The sequence below is a fragment of the Oncorhynchus gorbuscha genome, linkage group LG02 (assembly GCF_021184085.1).
Source record: "Oncorhynchus gorbuscha isolate QuinsamMale2020 ecotype Even-year linkage group LG02, OgorEven_v1.0, whole genome shotgun sequence".
Taxonomy (NCBI): domain Eukaryota; kingdom Metazoa; phylum Chordata; class Actinopteri; order Salmoniformes; family Salmonidae; genus Oncorhynchus; species Oncorhynchus gorbuscha.
Window position 1 is genome coordinate 111,313,448 of NC_060174.1, and position 22,189 is coordinate 111,335,636.

Sequence of the window (22,189 nt, forward strand, 5' to 3'; positions counted from 1 at the left end):
ATCTACTGCATCCTTATGTAATACATGTATCACTAGCCACTTTAACTATGCCACTTTGTTTACATACTCATCTCATATGTATAGACTGTACTCGATACCATCTACTGTATCTTGCCTATGCCGCTCTGTACCATCACTCATTCATATATCTTTATGTACATATTCTTTATCCCCTTACACTGTGTATAAGACAGTAGTTTTGGAATTGTTAGTTAGATTACTTGTTGGTTATTACTGCATTGTCGGAACTAGAAGCACAAGCATTTCGCTACAATCGCATTAACATCTGCTAACCATGTGTATGTGACAAATAAAATTTGATTTCATTTAATTTGATTTGAAACACATTTGCATTTTATCACTGAGAATTTGAATGTACGGGGATACCGTGACGAGATCCTGAGGCCCATTGTCGTGCCATTCATCCACCGCCATCACCTCATGTTTCAGCATGATGATGCACGGCCCCATGTCACAAGAATCTGTAAACAATTCCAGAAAGCTGAAAATATCCCAGTTCTTCCATTGCCTGCATAATCACTAGACATGTTACCCATTGAGCATGTTTGGGATGCTCTGGATTAACATGTACGACAGCGTGTTCCAGTTCCGGCCAATATCCAGCAACAATCAACAGCCGGATCAACTCTATGCAAAGAACAAATGGTGTGAACACCAGACACTAACTGGTTTTCTGATCCATGCCCCTTTTTTTATTTATGCATATCTGTTGTCCCAGTCATGTGAAACCCATAGATCAGGGCCTAATGAATTTATTTCAATAGACTGATTTCCTTATATGAACTGTAACGCAGTCAAATATTTGAAATTGTTTCATGTTGCATTTATATTTTAGGTACAACCACAAATTCAGTGTGGTTCACTCTCCGAGGTTGGGCATCTCCGGCGCGGCCCACGCTTGGATTGTGTCATACCTGACAGGTCGCTCCTACCAGGTGGCGTGGCGAGAATCTGTCTCCTCACCACGCGCTCTCACCACTGGTGTCCCCCAGGGCTCTGTTCTAGGCCCTCTCCTATTCTCGCTATACACCAAGTCACTTGGCTCTGTCATAACCTCACATGGTCTCTCCTATCATTGCTATGCAGACGACACACAATTTATCTTCTCCTTTCCCCCTTCTGATGACCAGGTGGCGAATCGCATCTCTGCATGTCTGGCAGACATATCAGTGTGGATGACGGATCACCACCTCAAGCTGAACCTCGGCAAGACGGAGCTGCTCTTCCTCCCGGGGAAGACCTGCCCGTTCCATGATCTCGCCATCACGGTTGACAACTCCATTGTGTCCTCCTCCCAGAGCGCTAAGAACCTTGGCGTGATCCTGGACAACACCCTGTCGTTCTCAACTAACATCAAGACGGTGGCCCGTTCCTGTAGGTTCATGCTCTACAACATCCGCAGAGTACGACCCTGCCTCACACAGGAAGCGGCGCAGGTCCTAATCCAGGCACTTGTCATCTCCCGTCTGGATTACTGCAACTCGCTGTTGGCTGGGCTCCCTGCCTGTGCCATTAAACCCCTACAACTCATCCAGAACGCCGCAGCCCGTCTGGTGTTCAACCTTCCCAAGTTCTCTCACGTCACCCCGCTCCTCCGCTCTCTCCACTGGCTTCCAGTTGAAGCTCGCATCCGCTACAAGACCATGGTGCTTGCCTACGGAGCTGTGAGGGGAACGGCACCTCAGTACCTCCAGGCTCTGATCAGGCCCTACACCCAAACAAGGGCACTGCGTTCATCCACCTCTGGCCTGCTCGCCTCCCTACCACTGAGGAAGTACAGTTCCCGCTCAGCCCAGTCAAAACTGTTCGCTGCTCTGGCCCCCCAATGGTGGAACAAACTCCCTCACGACGCCAGGACAGCGGAGTCAATCACCACCTTCCGGAGACACCTGAAAACCCACCTCTTTAAGGAATACCTAGGATAGGATAAAGTAATCCTTCTACCCCCCCTTAAAAGATTTAGATGCACTATTGTAAAGTGGCTGTTCCACTGGATGTCATAAGGTGAATGCACCAATTTGTAAGTCGCTCTGGATAAGAGCGTCTGCTAAATGACTTAAATGTAATGTAATGTAAATGAGTTTGAAGTTGGAAGTCCTCTGCGGAGTGAAATCACACCCCCTGTTATATTGTGGATGAAGAGATGAAGAGATGCTCTGTCTAACAGAGCATAATCCGGGTTACTCTATCTAGTAACTCATACAAGCAGTACAATCAGATTTAAAAAACAGATTAAAAATACCTGATAGAACATCGGGGACAGTGAAGCAACACAGACAAATGCATACACATACAGTGCCTTGCAAAGGTATTCATCCCCCTTGGCATTTTCCAATTTTGTTTAATTAAAATATGTAATTTAAATGGATTTTTATTTGGATTTCATGTAATGGACATTAAAAAATAAGAAATAAATTCCCCAAAATAACAAATGGAAAAGTGGTGCGTGCATATGTATTCACCCCCTTTGCTATGAAGCCCCTAAATAAGATCTGGTGCAACCAATTACCTTTAGAAGTCACATAATTAGTTAAATAAAGTACACTTTTGTATAATCTAAGTGTCACATGATCTGTCACATGATCTCAGAATATATACACCTGTTCTGAAAGGCCCCAGAGTCTGCAACACCACTAAGCAAGGGGCACCACCAAGCAAGCGGCATCATGAAGACCAAGGAGCCCTCCAAAAAAGGTCATGGACAAAGTTGTGGCAAAGTACAGATCGGGGTATAAAATATCTGAAACTTTGAACATCCCACAGAGCACCATTAAATCCATTACAAAAAATGTAAAGAATATGGCACCACAACAATAATGCCAAGAAAGGGCTGCCCACCAAAACTCACGGACCAGGCAAGGAGGGAATTAATCAGAGAGGTAACAAAGAGACCAAAGATAACCCTGAAGGAAATGCAAAGCTCCACAACAAAGATAGGAGTACATGTCCATAGGACCACGTTAAGCCGCACACTCCACAGAGCTGGGTTTTACGGAAGATTGTCCGGAAAAAAGCCATTGCTTTAAAAAAATAATAAGCAAACATGTTTGGTGTTCGCCAAAAGGCATGTGGGAGACTCCCCAAACATATGGAAGAAGGTACTCTGGTCAGATGAGACTAAAATTGAGCTTTTTGGCCATCAAGGAAAACACTATCTCTGGCGCAAACCCAAACACCTCTCATTACCCCGAGAGCACCATCCCCACTGTGAAGCATGGTTGTGGCAGCATCATGCTGTGGGGATGTTTTTCATTGCAGGGACTGGGAAACTGGTCAGAATTGAAGGAATGATGGATGGGGCTAAATACAGTGAAATTCTTGATGGAAACCTGTTATAGTCTTCCAGAGATTTGAGACTGGGATGGAGGTTCACTTTCCAGCAGGACAATGACCCTAAGCATACTGCTAAAGCAACACTCGAGTAGTTCAAGGGGAAACATTTAAATGTCTTGGAATGTCCTAGTCAAAGCCCAGGCCTCAATCCAATTGAGAATCAGTGGTATGACTTAAAGATTGCTGTACACCAGCGGAACCCATCTACTTGAAATGGCTGGAGCAGTTTCGCCTTGAAGAATTGTCAAAAATCCCAGTTGCTAGATGTGCCAAGCTTATAGAGACACGCCCCAAGATACTTGGACTATAAACACATGTACACATGGATTTTGTGTTGTAGATATTTGGTAGTAGAGTAGGGGCCTGAGGACACACACTTAATTAATTGTGAAATATGTTGTGAATGTGTTGTAATGTCTAAAACAAATTGTAGAACTGTCATATTTTTGCTGCACTCCAAGAAGAGTAGCTGGTTCATTGGCAATTAATAAATACAAATTCAGTGGTTTAAATGGACACATATTTTTAAAACGTTTTTGTTTACTTTTTACCCTTTTTCATTGTATCCAATTGGTAGTTACAGACTTGTCTCATTGCTGCAACTCCCGTATGGACTCGGGAGAGGCAAGGGTTGAGAGCCATGCGTCCTCCGAAACACAACCCAACCAAAACCACACTGCTTCTTGACACAATGCCCGCTTAACCCAGAAGCCAATATGTTGGAGGAAACACTGTACACCTGGCGACTGTATCAGCATGCATGCACCTGGCCCGCCGCAAGAGTCATTAGACCGTGATGGGACAAGGACATCCCTGCCGGCCAAACACTCCCTTAACCCGGATGACACCTGGCCAAGTGTGGGTCTCTCGGTCGTAGCCAGCTGCGATAGAGCCCGGACTCGAATCAGGATCTCTAGTGGCACAGCAAGCAACTGTGATGCAGTGCCTTAGACCACTGCACCACTTGGGAAGCCCTGAGATGTTTCAATAACTCAGCCAAATTTTGACCAATGGTTCATAAGAAGTTTTTAAAAATGTTTTCCAAAATTTCCAAGATGGAGGAAAATCGATCTCAATGGACCTTATTAGTGAGTGAGGCAAATTTGTTCAGCATGAGGAGTTTCAAGTCTCTAAGTCAAACTGGGTGGGGAATATGACGGTCTATGTGAGACTGCTTATAACAGTACCACCTATAGGTCAATCGGTGCCATTATTTTTGACAAAATGTTTCTGTGTGTCAAATTAGAAAAAATGTGACCCTCTCTCAGCTTGAGTTATCTGACCATGTCAAGAGGAATTCAGAAAATAACAATAGGTTTGATAACTAAAGATATACATACGAGTCAGCATCCATCTCTCCCCTCTGTTTTCTCCTGTTAAGAAGCAGCACAGTGATCGCCACGCCCAGAATCAGCCCCACAGCCAATAGCATGCCCAGAACACTGAAGACATCACCAGTTCCCACCTGGGGTAGTGGCTCTTCTACACAGAGAGAAAAAACACAGTTACACACACACACACACACGCACACACTCCAGGTAACCATTGTAACCAAATGACCTTACCTGTGATGCTGATCTCCATGAAGGCAGAGCTTGTCCCGATGCTATTGGTTGCATCGCAGACATAAATCCCTCCTACCTCGTATCTGATTGGTCCTTTAAATAACAGGACATTGTCACGTATCTCTACGCTGTTCGGTATGGAACCATTCAACCTGCAGGTACACACACACACACCCATACACAAACACACATGAATGCCATTATTCCAAGTATGACATAACATGAATAGCTTCATAAACATCAAACAGACCATAGAATTATAAACAGGACTCATCTTTTTATTTAATCACATAATGGCTTCTGTGACACCATTGAGGGTGTTCTCCATTTTAAAGGAGTAAACTAACTGAAAAGGTGCATACTGTCACCTAGAGGGTGTTGTTTGAACAGGTATAATGACAAGGTTGGTGTTTTATTGCCCCCTGGAGGGTGTTGTTTGAACAGGTATAAAGACAAGGTTGGTGTTTTACTGCCCCCTGGAGGGTGTTGTTTGAACAGGTATAATGACAAGGTTGGTGTTGTACTGCCCCCTGGAGGGTGATGTCTGAACAGGTATAATGACAAGGTTTGGGCCAGTAATCAAAAAGTTGCTAGATCGAATCTCCGAGCTGACAAGGTAAAAATCAGTCGTTCTGCCCCTGAACAAGGCAGTTAACCCACTGTTCCCAGGCCGTCATTGTACGTAATCATTTGTTCTTAACTGACTTGCCTAGTGAAATAAAGGTTAAATAAATAAAATGTACTTCCCCCTGGAGGGTGTTGTCTAAACATGTATAAAGACAAGGTTGGTGTTTTACTGCCCCCTGGAGGGTGTTGTCTAAACATGTATAAAGACAAGGTTAGTGATTTACTGCCCCCTGGAGGGTGTTGTCTAAACATGTATAAAGACAAGGTTGGTGTTTTACTGCCCCCTGGAGGGTGTTGTCTAAACATGTATAAAGACAAGGTTGGTGTTTTACTGCCCCCTGGAGGGTGTTGTTTGAACAGGTATAAAGACAAGGTTGGTGTTTTACTGCCCCCTGGAGGGTGATGTCTGAACAGGTATAATGACAAGGTTTGGGCCAGTAATCAAAAAGTTGCTAGATCGAATCTCCGAGCTGACAAGGTAAAAATCAGTCGTTCTGCCCCTGAACAAGGCAGTTAACCCACTGTTCCCAGGCCGTCATTGTACGTAATAATTTGTTCTTGTTTTAAATAAATAAAATGCCCCTGGAGGGTGTTGTTTGAACAGGTATAAAGACAAGGTTGGTGATTTACTGCCCCCTGCAGGGTGTTGTTTGAACAGGTATAAAGACAAGGTTGGTGATTTACTGCCCCCTGGAGGGTGTTGTCTGAACAGGTATAAAGACAAGGTTAGTGATTTACTGCCCCCTGGAGGATGTTGTCTGAACAGGTATAAAGACAAGGTTAATGATTTACTTCCACCTGCAGTTATGGAATGTTTTCTCAGCACTATAATTCATTGGCTGATCACTCCTGATGACCTGAATGGAATTTAGTGATCCTTCCTTAACCTATAGGAAGCCCCATCTTTTGACTATTAAAACCTGTTGTGACTCTAGGGGGAGTATTTTCATTTTTGGGAAAAAAATGTTCCCGTTTTAAACGGGATATTTTGTCAGGACAAGATGCAAGAATATGCATATATTTGACATCTTAGGATAGAAAACACTCTAATGTTTCCAAAACTGTAAAGATATTGTCTGTGAGTATAACAGAACTGATGTTGCAGGCGAAAGCCTGAGAAAAATCCAATCCGGAAGTGCCCCATATTTTGAAAGCAATGCGTTCCAATGAGTCCCTATTGAGCTGTGAATGTGCTATCAACCAGATTACGCTTTCTACATATTCCCCAAGGTGTCTACAGCATTGTGACGTAGTTTTAGCATTTATGTTGAAGAATAGCCGTAGGCGGCTACATTGCGCAAGTGGTCACCTGATGCTCCCAGAGAGATTCACGCGTAAAATACAGAGGTAGCCATTACTCCAATCGGTCCTACTGAAAAACTAATTTTCCCGATGGATATATTATCGAATAGATATTTGGAAAAACACCTTGAGGATTGATTATAAACAACGTTTGTCATGTTTCTGTCGATATTATGGAGCTAATTTGGAATATTTTTCGCTGTTTTCATGACTGCAATTTCCGGGCGATTTCTCAGCCAAACGTGAAGAACAAACGGAGCTATTTCGCCTACAAAGATAATATTTTTGGAAAAAAGGAACATTTGCTCTCTAACTGGGAGTCTCGTGAGTGAAAACATCCAAAGCTCATCAAGGGTAAACGATTTAATTTGATTGATTTTCTGATTTCCGTGATCAAGTTACCTGCTGCTAGCTGGACAAAATGCTATGCTATACTAGGCTATCGATAAACTTACACAAATGCTTGTCTAGCTTTTGCTGTAAAGCATATTTTGAAAATCTGAGATGACAGGGTGATTAACAAAAGGCTAAGCTGTGTCTCAATATATTTCATTTCTGATTTTCATGAATAGGAATATTTTCTAGGGATATTTATGTCCGCTGCGCTATGCTAATTAGTGTCAGGCGATGATTACGCTCCCGCATGCGGGATGGGGAGTCAGTAGAGGTTAAAACATTCCTCAATGGTGCTGTCCATGCTAAAACAAGCTACATCCATCTAGCGCCCTCTTTATATAGCTATGCCACTGGTATACTCACAATTACGCATAGGGTTAGAGTTTAGGGGTTAGAGGTCAGCGGTTACTCACATTCTCCACTGGAACAGAGAGACAGGTGGGTTGGCATCGGTCAGACATGTGAGCTCAACGTTCTGACGGTCCAGGTACCAGTTCCCATCGAACCCCTCCACTGACACCTCTGGTTCATCTGATGTCAAATAATAATATAGAATACTTCCATATATGCCATTTAGAAGACACTTTTATCCAGAGCCACTTACAATCATTTGCACAAGTGAGTAAGTCAGTGGGACGGTGAAAGTGTGTGTGCATGTGCACTGGCGTGTGTGTATGTGCGCTGGAGTGTGTGTGAATGCGTGTATCAGGGTTGGGCTTAATTCTAATTGAAGGAAGTAAACTACAACTACAATTACAATTCAATCATTGAAAAAAAGGTATTTATTTTCAATGACTTCTTACAGTTTTTCCCAATTGTTAGTACACCTTTGCTGAAACGAAATCTCAGATATTCAAACCTATAAAGACAAAACAGTTAACCAATTTCCCCAAACCCCACAGACATCTTGCAAAATGAAACAATCAAATCGAGCAATCAAAATTAAACTCTGTAAACAAAATGAAACTGGATACAAATCTAATTAATCTAACTTAGTGACAACTGAGATCGCACTAATGTGACCTATTCAAAACACTACTGTCAGAACCTATTTCAGTGTAAAGACTAAGATTTTGTTATTATACTGCATATTGTTTGTGTTTACTCAAACAAGAAAGGAACACATGCAAAAATGTAAGTTTGATATTTCAACATGACTCAATACATGTCAAACAGCATATTGTATGCACACATACAGTAAAAATGCAAACATAAAGTAAATATATTTTTAAAGGAAGACAAATAGGCCTATTGGTACCACTGTACTGTATGTTAGATCAATTGCATTAAATATATAAAGAAACTGTGAAAATACAATGAAATCGGAAACAAATCATCCATTGTTAAAACAAAATCAGTCATGTCTGCTGTTCTGGTCCGGCCACAGATTTTCATAAACATCACAGGCGATATTCTCCTTGGCATGATGCAACCACCCCTGACAGGACTCTGCTGGAATGTCACCACATGCCTCCTCCATGGCGAAGAAGAAGAGAAGGAGTAGGGCCACACGTTCATGGGGTTTGACATCATACATCTTCCACCACCATGCTGAAATTCCTCAATTGGGTTGAAAAATGAGGAATATGGTGGGAGAAAGAAAATTGTAAACCTGGGATGGTCATGGAACCAGTTGTAGACCAATGTAAGAATGCTGTTAATTGACTATAGCTCAGCATTCAACACCAGAGTACCCTCCAAGCTCATCATTAAGCTCGAGGCCCTGGGTCTGAACGCCACCCAGTGCAACTGGGTCATGGACTTCCAGACGGGCCGCCCCCAGGTGGTGAAGGTAGGAAACAACACCTCCGCTTTGCTGATGCTCAACACTGGGGCCCCACAAGGCTGCATTCTTTGCCCCTTCCTGTACTCCCTGTTCACCCATGACTGCATGTCCATGCATGCCTCCAACTCAATCATCAAGTTTGCAGACGACAGTAGTAGGTTTGATTACCAACAATGACGAGACAGCTTACAGGGAGGAGGTGAGGGCTCTGGGAGTGTGGTGTCAGGAAAATAACTTCTCACTCAACGTCAACAAAACAAAGGAGATGATCATGGATTTCAGGAAACAGCAGAGGGAGCACCCCCCTATCCACATTGATGGGACCACAGTGGAGAAGGTGGAAATATTAAAGTTCCTCGGTGTACACATCACTGACAAACTGAAATGGTACACCCACACAGGCAGTGTGGTGAAGAAGGCACAACAGTGCCTCTTTAACCTCAGGAGGCTGAAGAAATTTGGCTTGTCACCTAAAACCCTCACAAACATTTACAGATGCACAATTGAGAGCATTCTGTGTGGCTGTATCACCGCCTGGTACGGTAACTGCACCGCCCACGACCGTAGGGCTCTCCAGAAAGTGGTGCGGTCTGCCCAACGCATCACCTGGGACAAATGACCTGCCCTCCAGGACCCTTTAACGCACAGTTGTGCATCAGAGTTTAAAAGGCAGGTCATATGCTAAAGGTCCATAGACAGAGGTATTTTATCATACCATATTATACCTTATTATTGATGTAGCTTATAGGCTCATCACAAATGGACAAATCTTGACATAGGCCAAATTAAAAACTGTTCTGACGCGTGAATTTCACCAGACCGTGGCTGTTTTCCTATGTTGTCATGTTGTCTAAGCTTGTTGGCACTGAAGAGATTGGTGACATATTATAGAGCCTATCAACAATTATGTAGGTTATAGGTTAGGCGTTAATTTTAAGGTTGTAAATGTTGTGGAAGTGACTGTCTCACCGACCTAGATCAATTTGGATTCAGGACTGGTCACATGACCAACTGCAGTGACTGTCTCACCGACCTAGATCAATTTGGACTCAGGACTGGTCACATGACCAACTGCAGTGACTGTCTCACCGACCTAGATCAATTTGGACTCAGGACTGGTCACATGACCAACTGCAGTGACTGTCTCACCGACCTAGATCAATTTGGACTCAGGACTGGTCACATGACCAACTGCAGTGACTGTCTCACCGACCTAGATCAATTTGGACTCAGGACTGGTCACATGACCAACTGCAGTGACTGTCTCACCGACCTAGATCAATTTGGACTCAGGACTGGTCACATGACCAACTGCAGTGACTGTCTCACCGACCTAGATCAATTTGGACTCAGGACTGGTCACATGACCAACTGCAGTGACTGTCAATCATCAAATCATTGGAATGAGAAACATTTTTTTAAATAAATAATAATATCAGATCAAAAACATGAAGAATGACCCATTTATCATTTTCTGTGTTGTCAAGAAGCCATTCCTAATTAATTGGTATAAACCAGAACCGATAATTAAAAACACAACATTTGAATAATCAAATCATTGTTCAGTTTTTCATTTCATATTTCCTTTAGACAATAAAAACTAAAAACAAAACAGTTTATGTGTTTGATTTCAGATTCAAATCAAATAAACGAAGAACGACCCTTTCCGCATTTTGATCTTGTCATCTAATAGGAAATGTTAAAAAGTATACAGACCTTTCAGGCCGATCATGTCACTGTTCAGAAAGCCTATACTGGACATGTAGAAAGAGTTGGAATTAGGTTTAAATTATTTCAAATAAATCCTGCAGTCAATGTTTGATACTATGTGCATTAACTCCATGAACTGAGAAATGTAAAAATACTGAATTCCAAATCAATTCATTTTCAAAGATTACATGTTTTTCTTAACTTAATTTTTTTTGGAATTCGAACTGAATTCAACATATATTCTCAATTTCATGAGTGAATTCAAGAATTTAATTAGAATTTCAAATTCAATTGGAATTGACCCCAATCCTGGTGTGTGTGTGTGTGTGTGTGTGTGTGTGTGTGTGTGTGTGTGTGTGTGTGTGTGTGTGTGTGTGTGTGTGTGTGTGTGTGTGTGTGTGTGTGTGTGTGTGTGTGTGTGTGTGTGTGTGTGTGTGTGTGTGTGTGTGTGTGTGTGTGTGTGTGTGTGTGTGTATGTTGTATGTGTGTGTGTGACCTACACTGTATGTCCAGCGTGACAGAGTCGGTGTATGTGTGTGTGTGACCTACACTGTATGTCCAGCGTGACAGAGTCGGTGTATGTGTGTGTGTGACCTACACTGTATGTCCAGCGTGACAGAGTCGGTGTATGTCTCCTGGTTATAGGATGTGATACAGGTGAGCTTCTCCAGATGTGTATTCTTGCTGGGTACCAGGATGAAGTCGCTTCGTACCGTGATCGTCCCATCAGAGTTACGGATCTCCTGGGTGGTCGCCTCACCACGCACACGCGTGTCCCACCTGCTCACACACACACGCATGAATACATGCACACACACACGCATGAACACACAGACACACAGAGAGAAACACACACAGACACACAGACAAAAACAAACACACACACAAAGCAGTCAGGAAATAAACTTCCATATAACATTTGAAGCTAGCAACAGTTACTGATATGTTCACTGTTTGAGATCAAACCTTCGAGAATCATTCATGTCTGAATTCTTACTTTGGAGAGATTATGTGTCATAGAGCTTTAGCGTGTCAAACTGTTTCATAAAGCCTTGTAGTTACAAACTGTGTCATAGAGCTTTAGAGTGTCAAACTGTTTCATAAAGCCTTGTAGTTACAAACTGTGACATAGAGCTTTAGCGTGTCAAACTGTTTCATAAAGCCTTGTAGTTACAAACTGTGACATAGAGCTTTAGAGTGTCAAACTGTTTCATAAAGCCTTGTAGTTACAAACTGTGACATAGAGCTTTAGCGTGTCAAACTGTTTCATAAAGCCTTGTAGTTACAAACTGTGTCATAGAGCTTTAGAGTGTCAAACTGTTTCATAAAGCCTTGTAGTTACAAACTGTGACATAGAGCTTTAGAGTGTCAAACTGTTTCATAAAGCCTTGTAGTTACAAACTGTGACATAGAGCTTTAGAGTGTCAAACTGTTTCATAAAGCCTTGTAGTTACAAACTGTGACATGGAGCTTTAGAGTGTCAAACTGTTTCATAAAGCCTTGTAGTTACAAACTGTGACATAGAGCTTTAGAGTGTCAAACTGTTTCATAAAGCCTTGTAGTTACAAACTGTGTCATAGAGCTTTAGAGTGTCAAACTGTTTCATAAAGCCTTGTAGTTACAAACTGTGACATAGAGCTTTAGAGTGTCAAACTGTTTCATAAAGCCTTGTAGTTACAAACTGTGACATAGAGCTTTAGAGTGTCAAACTGTTTCATAAAGCCTTGTAGTTACAAACTGTGACATAGAGCTTTAGAGTGTCAAACTGTTTCATAAAGCCTTGTAGTTACAAACTGTGACATAGAGCTTTAGAGTGTCAAACTGTTTCATAAAGCCTTGTAGTTACAAACTGTGACATAGAGCTTTAGAGTGTCAAACTGTTTCATAAAGCCTTGTAGTTACAAACTGTGACATAGAGCTTTAGAGTGTCAAACTGTTTCATAAAGCCTTGTAGTTACAAACTGTGACATAGAGCTTTAGAGTGTCAAACTGTTTCATAAAGCCTTGTAGTTACAAACTGTGACATAGAGCTTTAGAGTGTCAAACTGTTTCATAAAGCCTTGTATTTACAAACTGTGACATAGAGCTTTAGAGTGTCAAACTGTTTCATAAAGCCTTGTATTTACAAACTGTGTCATAGAGCTTTAGAGCTCCATTTTTGTCTGGCCTTATGCCAGAGCAATTGTCTAAGGCAAAACCGGGTCTCTTATATTTCCAAACCCTAGTGCCGGGATTGATGTTTTATCTGTCTTATCTGTCTTATCTGCTGCTGAAGTGGGAGGAGTGGCAATATCTGAGGTGCCCTTAAAAACGTGCGCCAAAGTATTAGTTTCAGTATGTGCAGGTTGGGCTATTAGATGTGTGTAAAAAGCCCTTTATGTCAGCTAATACATTATTTTAGATGTGTGTATAAACCCCTCTATGTAGGCTAATACATGATTTTATATGTGTGTATAAACCCCTCTATGTAGGCTAATACATGATTTTATATGTGTGTATAAACATTTACATTTTTACATTTTAAGTCATTTAGCAGACGCTCTTATCCAGAGCGACTTACAAATTGATGCATTCACCTTATGACATCCAGTGGGACAGTCACTTAACAATAGTGCATCTAAAACTTAGGGGGGGTGGGGTGAGAGGGATTACTTAACCTATCCTAGGTATTCCTTAAAGAGGTGGGGTTTCAGGTGTCTCCGGAAGGTGGTGATTGACTCCGCTGTCCTGGCGTCGTGAGGGAGTTTGTTCCACCATTGGGGGCCAGGGCAGCGAACAGTTTTGACTGGGCTGAGCGGGAGCTGTACTTCCTCAGTGGTAGGGAGGCGAGCAGGCCAGAGGTGGATGAACGCAGTGCCCTTGTTTGGGTGTAGGGCCTGATCAGAGCCTGGAGGTACTGAGGTGCCGTTCCCCTCACAGCTCCGTAGGCAAGCACCATGGTCTTGTAGCGGATGCGAGCTTCAACTGGAAGCCAGTGGAGAGAACGGAGGAGCGGGGTGACGTGAGAGAACTTGGGAAGGTTGAACACCAGACGGGCTGCGGCGTTCTGGATGAGTTGAAGGGGTTTAATGGCACAGGCAGGGAGCCCAGCCAACAGCGAGTTGCAGTAATCCAGACGGGAGATGACAAGTGCCTGGATTAGGACCTGCGCCGCTTCCTGTGTGAGGCAGGGTCGTACTCTGCGGATGTTGTAGAGCATGAACCTACAGGAACGGGCCACCGCCTTGATGTTAGTTGAGAACGACAGGGTGTTGTCCAGGATCACACCAAGGTTCTTGGCGCTCTGGGAGGAGGACACAGTGGAGTTGTCAACCGTGATGGCGAGATCATGGAACGGGCAGTCCTTCCCCGGGAGGAAGAGCAGCTCCGTCTTGCCGAGGTTCAGCTTGAGGTGGTGATCCGTCATCCACACTGATATGTCTGCCAGACATGCAGAGATGCGATTCGCCACCTGGTCATCAGAAGGGGGAAAGGAGAAGATTAATTGTGTGTCGTCTGCATAGCAATGATAAGAGAGACCATGTGAGGTTATGACAGAGCCAAGTGACTTGGTGTATAGCGAGAATAGGAGAGGGCCAAGAACAGAGCCCTGGGGGACACCAGTGGTGAGAGCGCGTGGTGAGGAGACAGATTCTCGCCACGCCACCTGGTAGGAGCGACCTGTCAGGTAGGACGCAATCCAAGCGTGGGCCGCGCCGGAGATGCCCAACTCGGAGAGGGTGGAGAGGAGGATCTGATGGTTCACAGTATCGAAGGCAGCCGATAGATCTAGAAGGATGAGAGCAGAGGAGAGAGAGTTAGCTTTAGCAGTGCGGAGCGCCTCCGTGATACAGAGGAGAGCAGTCTCAGTTGAATGACTAGTCTTGAAACCTGACTGATTTGGATCAAGAAGGTCATTCAGAGAGAGATAGCGGGAGAGCTGGCCAAGGACGGCACGTTCAAGAGTTTTGGAGAGAAAAGAAAGAAGGGATACTGGTCTGTAATTGTTGACATCGGAGGGATCGAGTGTAGGTTTTTTCAGAAGGGGTGCAACTCTCGCTCTCTTGAAGACGGAAGGGACGTAGCCAACGGTCAGGGATGAGTTGATGAGCGAGGTGAGGTAAGGGAGAAGGTCTCCGGAAATGGTCTGGAGAAGAGAGGAGGGGATAGGGTCAAGCGGGCAGGTTGTTGGGCGGCCGGCCGTCACAAGACGCGAGATTTCATCTGGAGAGAGAGGGAGAAAGAGGTCAGAGCATAGGGTAGGGCAGTGTGAGCAGAACCAGCGGTGTCGTTTGACTTAGCAAACGAGGATCGGATGTCGTCGACCTTCTTTTCAAAATGGTTGACGAAGTCATCTGCAGAGAGGGAGGAGGGGGGAGGGGGCGGAGGATTCAGGAGGGAGGAGAAGGTGGCAAAGAGCTTCCTAGGGTTAGAGGCAGAAGCTTGGAATTTAGCGTGGTAGAAAGTGGCTTTAGCAGCAGAGACAGAGGAGGAAAATGTAGAGAGGAGGGAGTGAAAGGATGCCAGGTCCGCAGGGAGGCGAGTTTTCCTCCATTTCCGCTCGGCTGCCCGGAGCCCTGTTCTGTGAGCTCGCAATGAGTCATCGAGCCACGGAGCGGGAGGGGAGGACCGAGCCGGCCTGGAGGATAGGGGACATAGAGAGTCAAGGGATGCAGAGAGGGAGGAGAGGAGGGTTGAGGAGGCAGAATCGGGAGATAGGTGGGAGAAGGTTTGAGCGGAGGGAAGAGATGATAGGATGGAAGAGGAGAGAGTAGCGGGGGAGAGAGAGCGAAGGTTGGGACGGCGCGATACCATCCGAGTAGGGGCAGTGTGGGAGGTGTTGGATGAGAGCGAGAGGGAAAAGGATACAAGGCAGTGGTCGGAGACTTGGAGGGGAGTTGCAATGAGGTTAGTGGAAGAACAGCATCTAGTAAAGATGAGGTCGAGCGTATTGCCTGCCTTGTGAGTAGGGGGGAAGGTGAGAGGGTGAGGTCAAAAGAGGAGAGGAGTGGAAAGAAGGAGGCAGAGAGGAAAGAGTCAAAGGTAGACGTGGGGAGGTTAAAGTCGCCCAGAACTGTGAGAGGTGAGCCGTCCTCAGGAAAGGAGCTTATCAAGGCATCAAGCTCATTGATGAACTCTCCGAGGGAACCTGGAGGGCGATAAATGATAAGGATGTTAAGCTTGAAAGGGCTAGTGACTGTGACAGCATGGAATTCAAAGGAGGCGATAGACAGATGGGTAAGGGGAGAAAGAGAGAATGACCACTTGGGAGAGATGAGGATCCCGGTGCCACCACCCCGCTGACCAGACGCTCTCGGGGTGTGCGAGAACACGTGGGCGGACGAAGAGAGAGCAGTAGGAGTAGCAGTGTTGTCTGTGGTGATCCATGTTTCCGTCAGGGCCAAGAAGTCGAGGGACTGGAGGGAGGCATGGGCTGAGATGAACTCTGCCTTGTTGACCGCAGATTGGCAGTTCCAGAGGCTACCGGAGACCTGGAACTCCACGTGGGTCGTGCGCGCTGGGACCACCAGAGTAGGGTGGCCGCGGCCACGCGGTGAGGAGCGTTTGTATGGTCTGTGCAGAGAGGAGAGAACAGGGATAAACCGACACATAGTTGACAGGCTACAGAAGAGGCTACGCTAATGCAAAGGAGATTGGAATGACAAGTGGACTACACGTCTCGAATGTTCAGAAAGTTAAGCTACGTAGCAAGAATCTTATTGACTAAAATGATTAAAATGATACAGTACTGCTGAAGTAGGCCAGCTGGCAGTGGGTGCGTTGTTGACACTACACTAATCAAGTCGTTCCGTTGAGTGTAATAGTTTCTGCAGTGTTGCTATTCGGGGCTAGCAGGCTAGCTAGCAGTGTTGTTTACGTTTGCGTTAAAAGAACGACAATAGATGGCTAGCGAACCTAGAAAATCGCTCTAGACTACACAATTATCTTTGATACAAAGACGGCTATGTAGCTAGCTAAGTAGCTAGCTACGATCAAACAAATCAAACCGTTGTACTGTAATGAAAATGAAGTGAAAATGTGATACAACCTGTGAATGCGACCGGGTAGTTGAGTTCTATACAGAAGACGTTGGCTAGCGTTGGCTAGCTGTTGGCTAGCTAGCAGAGTCACCTACGTTAAGGACGACAAATAGCTGGCTAGCTAACCTCGGTAAATTAAGATAATCACTCTAAGACTACACACTCTAAACCTAAACAACACAATTATCTTGGATACGATGATACGATGATACGAAGACAGCAAAGACAGCTATGTAGCTAGCTGACACTAAACTAATCAAGTCGTTCAGTTGAGTGTAACAGTTTCTCCAGTGCAGCTAATCAGTGGACGTTAGCTAGCTGGCTAGTGAAGACTAGTGAAGACTACGTTAGGACGGCGAAATACGATAATTACGCAATTATCTTTTGATACAAAGACGGCTATGTAGCTAGCTGAGAAGAAATTGCTAAGATAAGACAAATCAAGACAAATCAAACCGTTGTGATATAATGAAATATAATGAAAAAGTTATACTACCCGTTGGAGCGACGTGCAGATGCGACCACTCGCTCCAACCACTCGCTCCAACCGGAACCGGAAACCCCTCTATGTAGGCTAATACATGATTTTATATGTGTGTATAAACCCCTCTATGTAGGCTAATACATGATTTTATATGTGTGTATAAACCCCTCTATGTAGGCTAATACATGATTTTATATGTGTGTATAAACCCCTCTATGTAGGCTGACACATTATTGTAGATGTCTGTATAAACCCCTCTATGTCAGCTAATACATGATTGTAGATGTGTGTATAAACCCCTCTATGTAGGCTGACACATTATTGTAGATGTGTGTAAAACCCCTCTATGTAGGCTGACACATTATTTTAGATGTGTGTATAAACCCCACTAACTAAAGGTTAGAGCTGCCGCTTTCAAGGAGCAGGACTCTAACTATTATACATGTCAACATTCACAAGGCCGCGTGGTCAGACGAATTACCAGGACGTGTACTCCGAGCATTAGCTGACCAACTGGCAAGTGACATTTTCAATCTGTCCCTGACAGAGTCTGTAATACCAACATGTTTCAAGCAGACCACCATAGTCCCTGTGCCCAAGAACACCAAGGTAACCTGCCTAAATGACTACTGACCAGTAGCACTCAAGTCTGTAGACATGAAGTGCTTTGAAAGGCTGGTCATGGCTCACATCAACACCATTATCCCAGAAACACTAGACCCACTCCAATTTGCATACCGCCCCAACAGATCCAATCTGATGATGCAATCTCTATTGCACTCCACACTGCCCTTTCCCACCTGGACAAAAGGAACACCTATGTGAGAATGCTATTCATTGACTACAGCTCAGCGTTCAACACCATAGTGCCCTCAAAGCTCATCACTAAGCTAAGGATCCTGGGACTAAACACCTCCCTCTGCAACTGCAATCATGGACTTCCTGACGGTCTGCCCCCAGGTGGTAAGAGTAGGTAACAACACATCTGCCCCGCTGATCCTCAACACAGGGGCACCTCAGGGGTGCGTGCTCAGTCCCCTACTGTACTCCCTGTTCACCCATGACTGCACAGCCAAGCACAACTCCAACACCATCATTAAATTTGCAGATGACACAACAGTTGTAGGCCTGACCACCGACAATGATGAGACAGCTTATAGGGACGAGGTCAGAGACCTGGCATTGTGGTGCCAGGATAACAACAAGGCAAAGGAAATGGTTGTGGACTATAAAAAAAGGGGGACCGAGCACGCCCCCATTCTCATCAATGGGGCTGTAGTGGAGGAGGTTGAGAGCTTCAAGTTTCTTGGTGTCCACATCACCAACAAACTATCATGTGTTCAACACACCAAGACAGTCGTAAAGAGGGCAAGACAACGCCTATTCCCCCTCAGGAAACTAAAAAGATTTGGCATGGGTCCTCAGATCATCAAAAGGTTCTACAGCTGCACCATCGAAGCATCCTGACCGGTTACTTCAACGCCTGTAATGGCAACTGCTCGGCATCTGACCGTAAGGTGCTACAGAGGGCAGTTCGTAAGGCCCAGTACATCACTGTGACCAAGATTCCTGGCATCCAGATGTTGTATCCAAGTTTACATACACTTAGGTTGGAGTCACTAAAACTCAGTTTTCAACCACTCCACAAATTTCTTGTTAACAAACTATAGTTTTGCCAATTGGATAGGACATCTACTTTGTGCATGACACAAGCAATTTTTCAAACAATTGTTTACATACAGATTATTTCACTTATAATTCACTGCATCACAATTCCAGTGGGTCAGAAGTTTACATGCACTAAGTTGACTGTGCCTTTAAACAGCTTGGAAAATTCCAGAAAATGTTGTCATGGCTTTGGAAGCTTCTGATAGGCTAATTGACATCATTTGAGTCAATTGGAGGTGTACCTGTGGATGCATTTCAAGGCCTACCTTCAAACTCAGTGCCTCTTTCCTTGACATCATAGGAAAATCAAAAGAAATCAACCAAGACCTCAGAAAAATAATGATGGACCTCCACAAGTCTGGTTCATCCTTGGGAGCAATTTCCAAATGTCTGAAGGTACCACGTTCACCTGTACAAACAATAGTACGTAAGTATAAACACCATGGGACCACGCAGCCATCATACTGCTCAGGAAGGAGACGCGTTCTGTCTCCTAGAGATGAACGTACTTTGGTGTGAAAAGTGCGAATCAATCCCAGAACAACAGTAACAACAGCAACAAATGCTGAAGGAAACAGGTACAAAATTATCTATATCCACAGTAAAACGAGTCCTAAATCGATATAACCTGAAAGGCCGCTCAGCAAGGAAGAAGCCACTACTCCAAAACCGCCATAAAAAAAGCCAGACTACGGTTTGCAACTACACATGGGGACAAAGATCATACTTTTTGGAGAAATGTCCTCTGGTCGTGCTTTTACACCTGCATTGCTTTCTGTTTGGGGTTATAGGCTGGGTTTCTGTACAGCACTTTGCGATATCAGCTGATGTACGAAGGGCTTTATAAATACATTTGATTTGATTTGGTCTGATGAAACAAAAATATAACTTTTTGGCCATAATCACCATCCTTATGTTTAGAGGAAAAAGGGGGAGGCTTGTAAGCTGAAGAACACTTCAGCAAATCTGTTTTTAATAGAGCCCTTAAATTCTTCTGACTGGCATGGAAGTGGTTAATCTTCCAGAGGTGTTAGGATCATTAGTAGTGTGAAACTACAGTGGTACAGGGGCAGTGGTAGTGGCAAACTGTTTCATATGTCAGATGAGGCTTGAGTGTCATAAAGCATTGAAATATCAATATGCAAATAAAGCTTTGGAAAGTCTAACTGTTTCATAAAGCTATGGACTTTAAACTGTTTCATAAAGCTTTAGAGTGTCTGTTTCATAAAGCTTTGGACTTTAAACTGTTTCATAAAGCTTTAGAGCAGGGGTCCCCAAACTTTTTCCTGTGAGGGCCACATAACTTTTCCCTTCTCTGATGGGGGGCCGGTGTCAGTTTGTAACAGAAAAAGTGTGACGATCGTAGGGGAGCTTAAAAAATGTATTGTTTTCCAGAAAGCCACACATAACCAAATAACCCTTTCCAGGTTCTTTACAGAAAAAAAGTCAGGAAACAAATAATAACACTATTAATGAAATAAATAATAACTAAATAACCCTCTCTGAGTTCTTCACAGAAAAAAACAGGAAATAAATAATAACTAAATAACTCTCTCTGGGTTCTTCATAGAAAAAAAAGCCATGGAACATTAACTTTCTGTCGTGCCATGCACAATCTTAACAGATAAAAGTTCAGCTCAGTTGTCAGAGCAGAATCTCTCTGACACATATGAGCAGTCTCTTAAATTTCTTGTGTTCCTTCCTTATAATCCTTTTGTAGGTTCCAGTAGGCTTGTAGACACCGCTGTTTGCAGCTCTCTCTCATCAACTTCCCTGTGAAAACCACAAAAGAAGCAGGTTGAGAAACTGAACTAAGTGATACAGCACCTACACCGCACAATACATTTCACTACCAGTATGGTTGTAAAGATGGATTTTATCCCAGTAGATTTTATTATGATTATATTTGTTTATGCTCAGAATGACTCATTCAAGTCAGAAAAGTGAGCTTACCTATGTATGTTCATCAGTGTGAACTGTGGGCCTGCATCTGGCTGGTGAGAAGTTGAATATCAGGTTCCATTCTAGTTACAGCCAGTCTCAAGCACTGATGCAAATGTTCATCTGTCAATCTTGATCTCATCGGGGTTTTCAGCAGTTTCATGCGAGAAAAGGTTTTCTCGCAGATATACGTGCTGCCAAAAACTGTGGACATTTTCATTGCGTGTTTTTCGATGTTTGGATATGTGTCGTTTGGGAGGGCGGCATAGAAGTCAATGAGACTGTTGGGCTTGAATGCGTCTTTCAGAACATCACAGTTCTGTAACAGCCAACTCAAACTGATATGAAGGCTGGGCTTCATCAATGTCGGCAACAAAGGGGTTCTGAAAAAGACGGATTTCTTTCACTGAATCGCACACCGAACTCCGCCTTCAGCATTTCCAGTGCTTCCACGCACTTTTCAGCTGGGAACGGGACCGCTGGGTTCTCAGTCGACAGGTTTTGGGTAGCAGGAAGATGGACGAAGTTGCGCTTTTTCACTTGTTCCAAAAGCAGCGCTAATTTCACCTCAAATGCTTTTATGTGTGAATACATGTCGCAAATGAGTTTCCCCTCGCCTTGTAGCTGCAAGTTAAGGCTGTTAAGTATTTCTGTCACGTCTGTTAAAAATGCGAGGTACCATTTCCATTCTGGGTCGATCAGCTCTGGGACCGTTTTGTCTTTTAAATGAAGAAATGCGTTAATTTCGGGTAGCAGCTCGTAAAAACGCCTCAAAACTCTGCCCCGGCTCAGCCATCGGACCTCTATGTAGTACAGCACATCTCCGTGCGTAGACTCCAGTTCAGACAGGAATTCTTGGAACTGCCTGTGTTTAAGTCCCTTTGCTCTGATGAAGTTTATGCACGACACCACAACCTTCATTACAGAATCCCACGTCAACACTTTGCAGCACAGTGCTTGCTAGTGAATTAGGCAGTGGACTCGTAGCGGGGCGGTGAGACCCCTTTTTTCCAACTCCCGGTTCATGCGTCCTATTAGACCGCGAGTTTCGCCCACCATGCTAGGAGCCCCGTCAGTCGTGATGCTAGCTAGCTTTGACCAGTCCAGGTCCAACTTCTCCATGGTTTGGCACACTTTGTCAAAAATATCCTCTCCCGTTGTAGTCCCTTTGAGACTTTGGAGGGCTGCCAGCTCCTCGCATATCTCAAAGTTTGCGCTAACTCCACGAATAAAAATGAGCAGTTGCGCTGTGTCTTGCACGTCCGTGCTCTCATCAAGTGCTAATGAAAGAAAGTCAAATTCTTTCGTCTTCTGCTGCAGCTGGGCATATACATTA

At 44.1% G+C, this 22,189-nt stretch overlaps 1 protein-coding gene across 1 annotated transcript in view; it reads right to left on the reverse strand.

The window, feature by feature from the left end:
• LOC124015635 (nectin-1-like) overlaps window positions 1-22,189 on the reverse strand; it is a 53,805-nt gene that overhangs the window by 9,731 nt on the left and 21,885 nt on the right. Inside the window, exons 6-9 of the mRNA XM_046331007.1 lie at window positions 11,339-11,520; window positions 7,658-7,775; window positions 4,920-5,071; window positions 4,695-4,836 (exon numbers count right to left, since the gene is read on the reverse strand). Coding sequence (XP_046186963.1) covers window positions 4,695-4,836; window positions 4,920-5,071; window positions 7,658-7,775; window positions 11,339-11,520 — 594 coding nt within the window. The remainder of the gene's footprint in view (window positions 1-4,694; window positions 4,837-4,919; window positions 5,072-7,657; window positions 7,776-11,338; window positions 11,521-22,189) is intronic.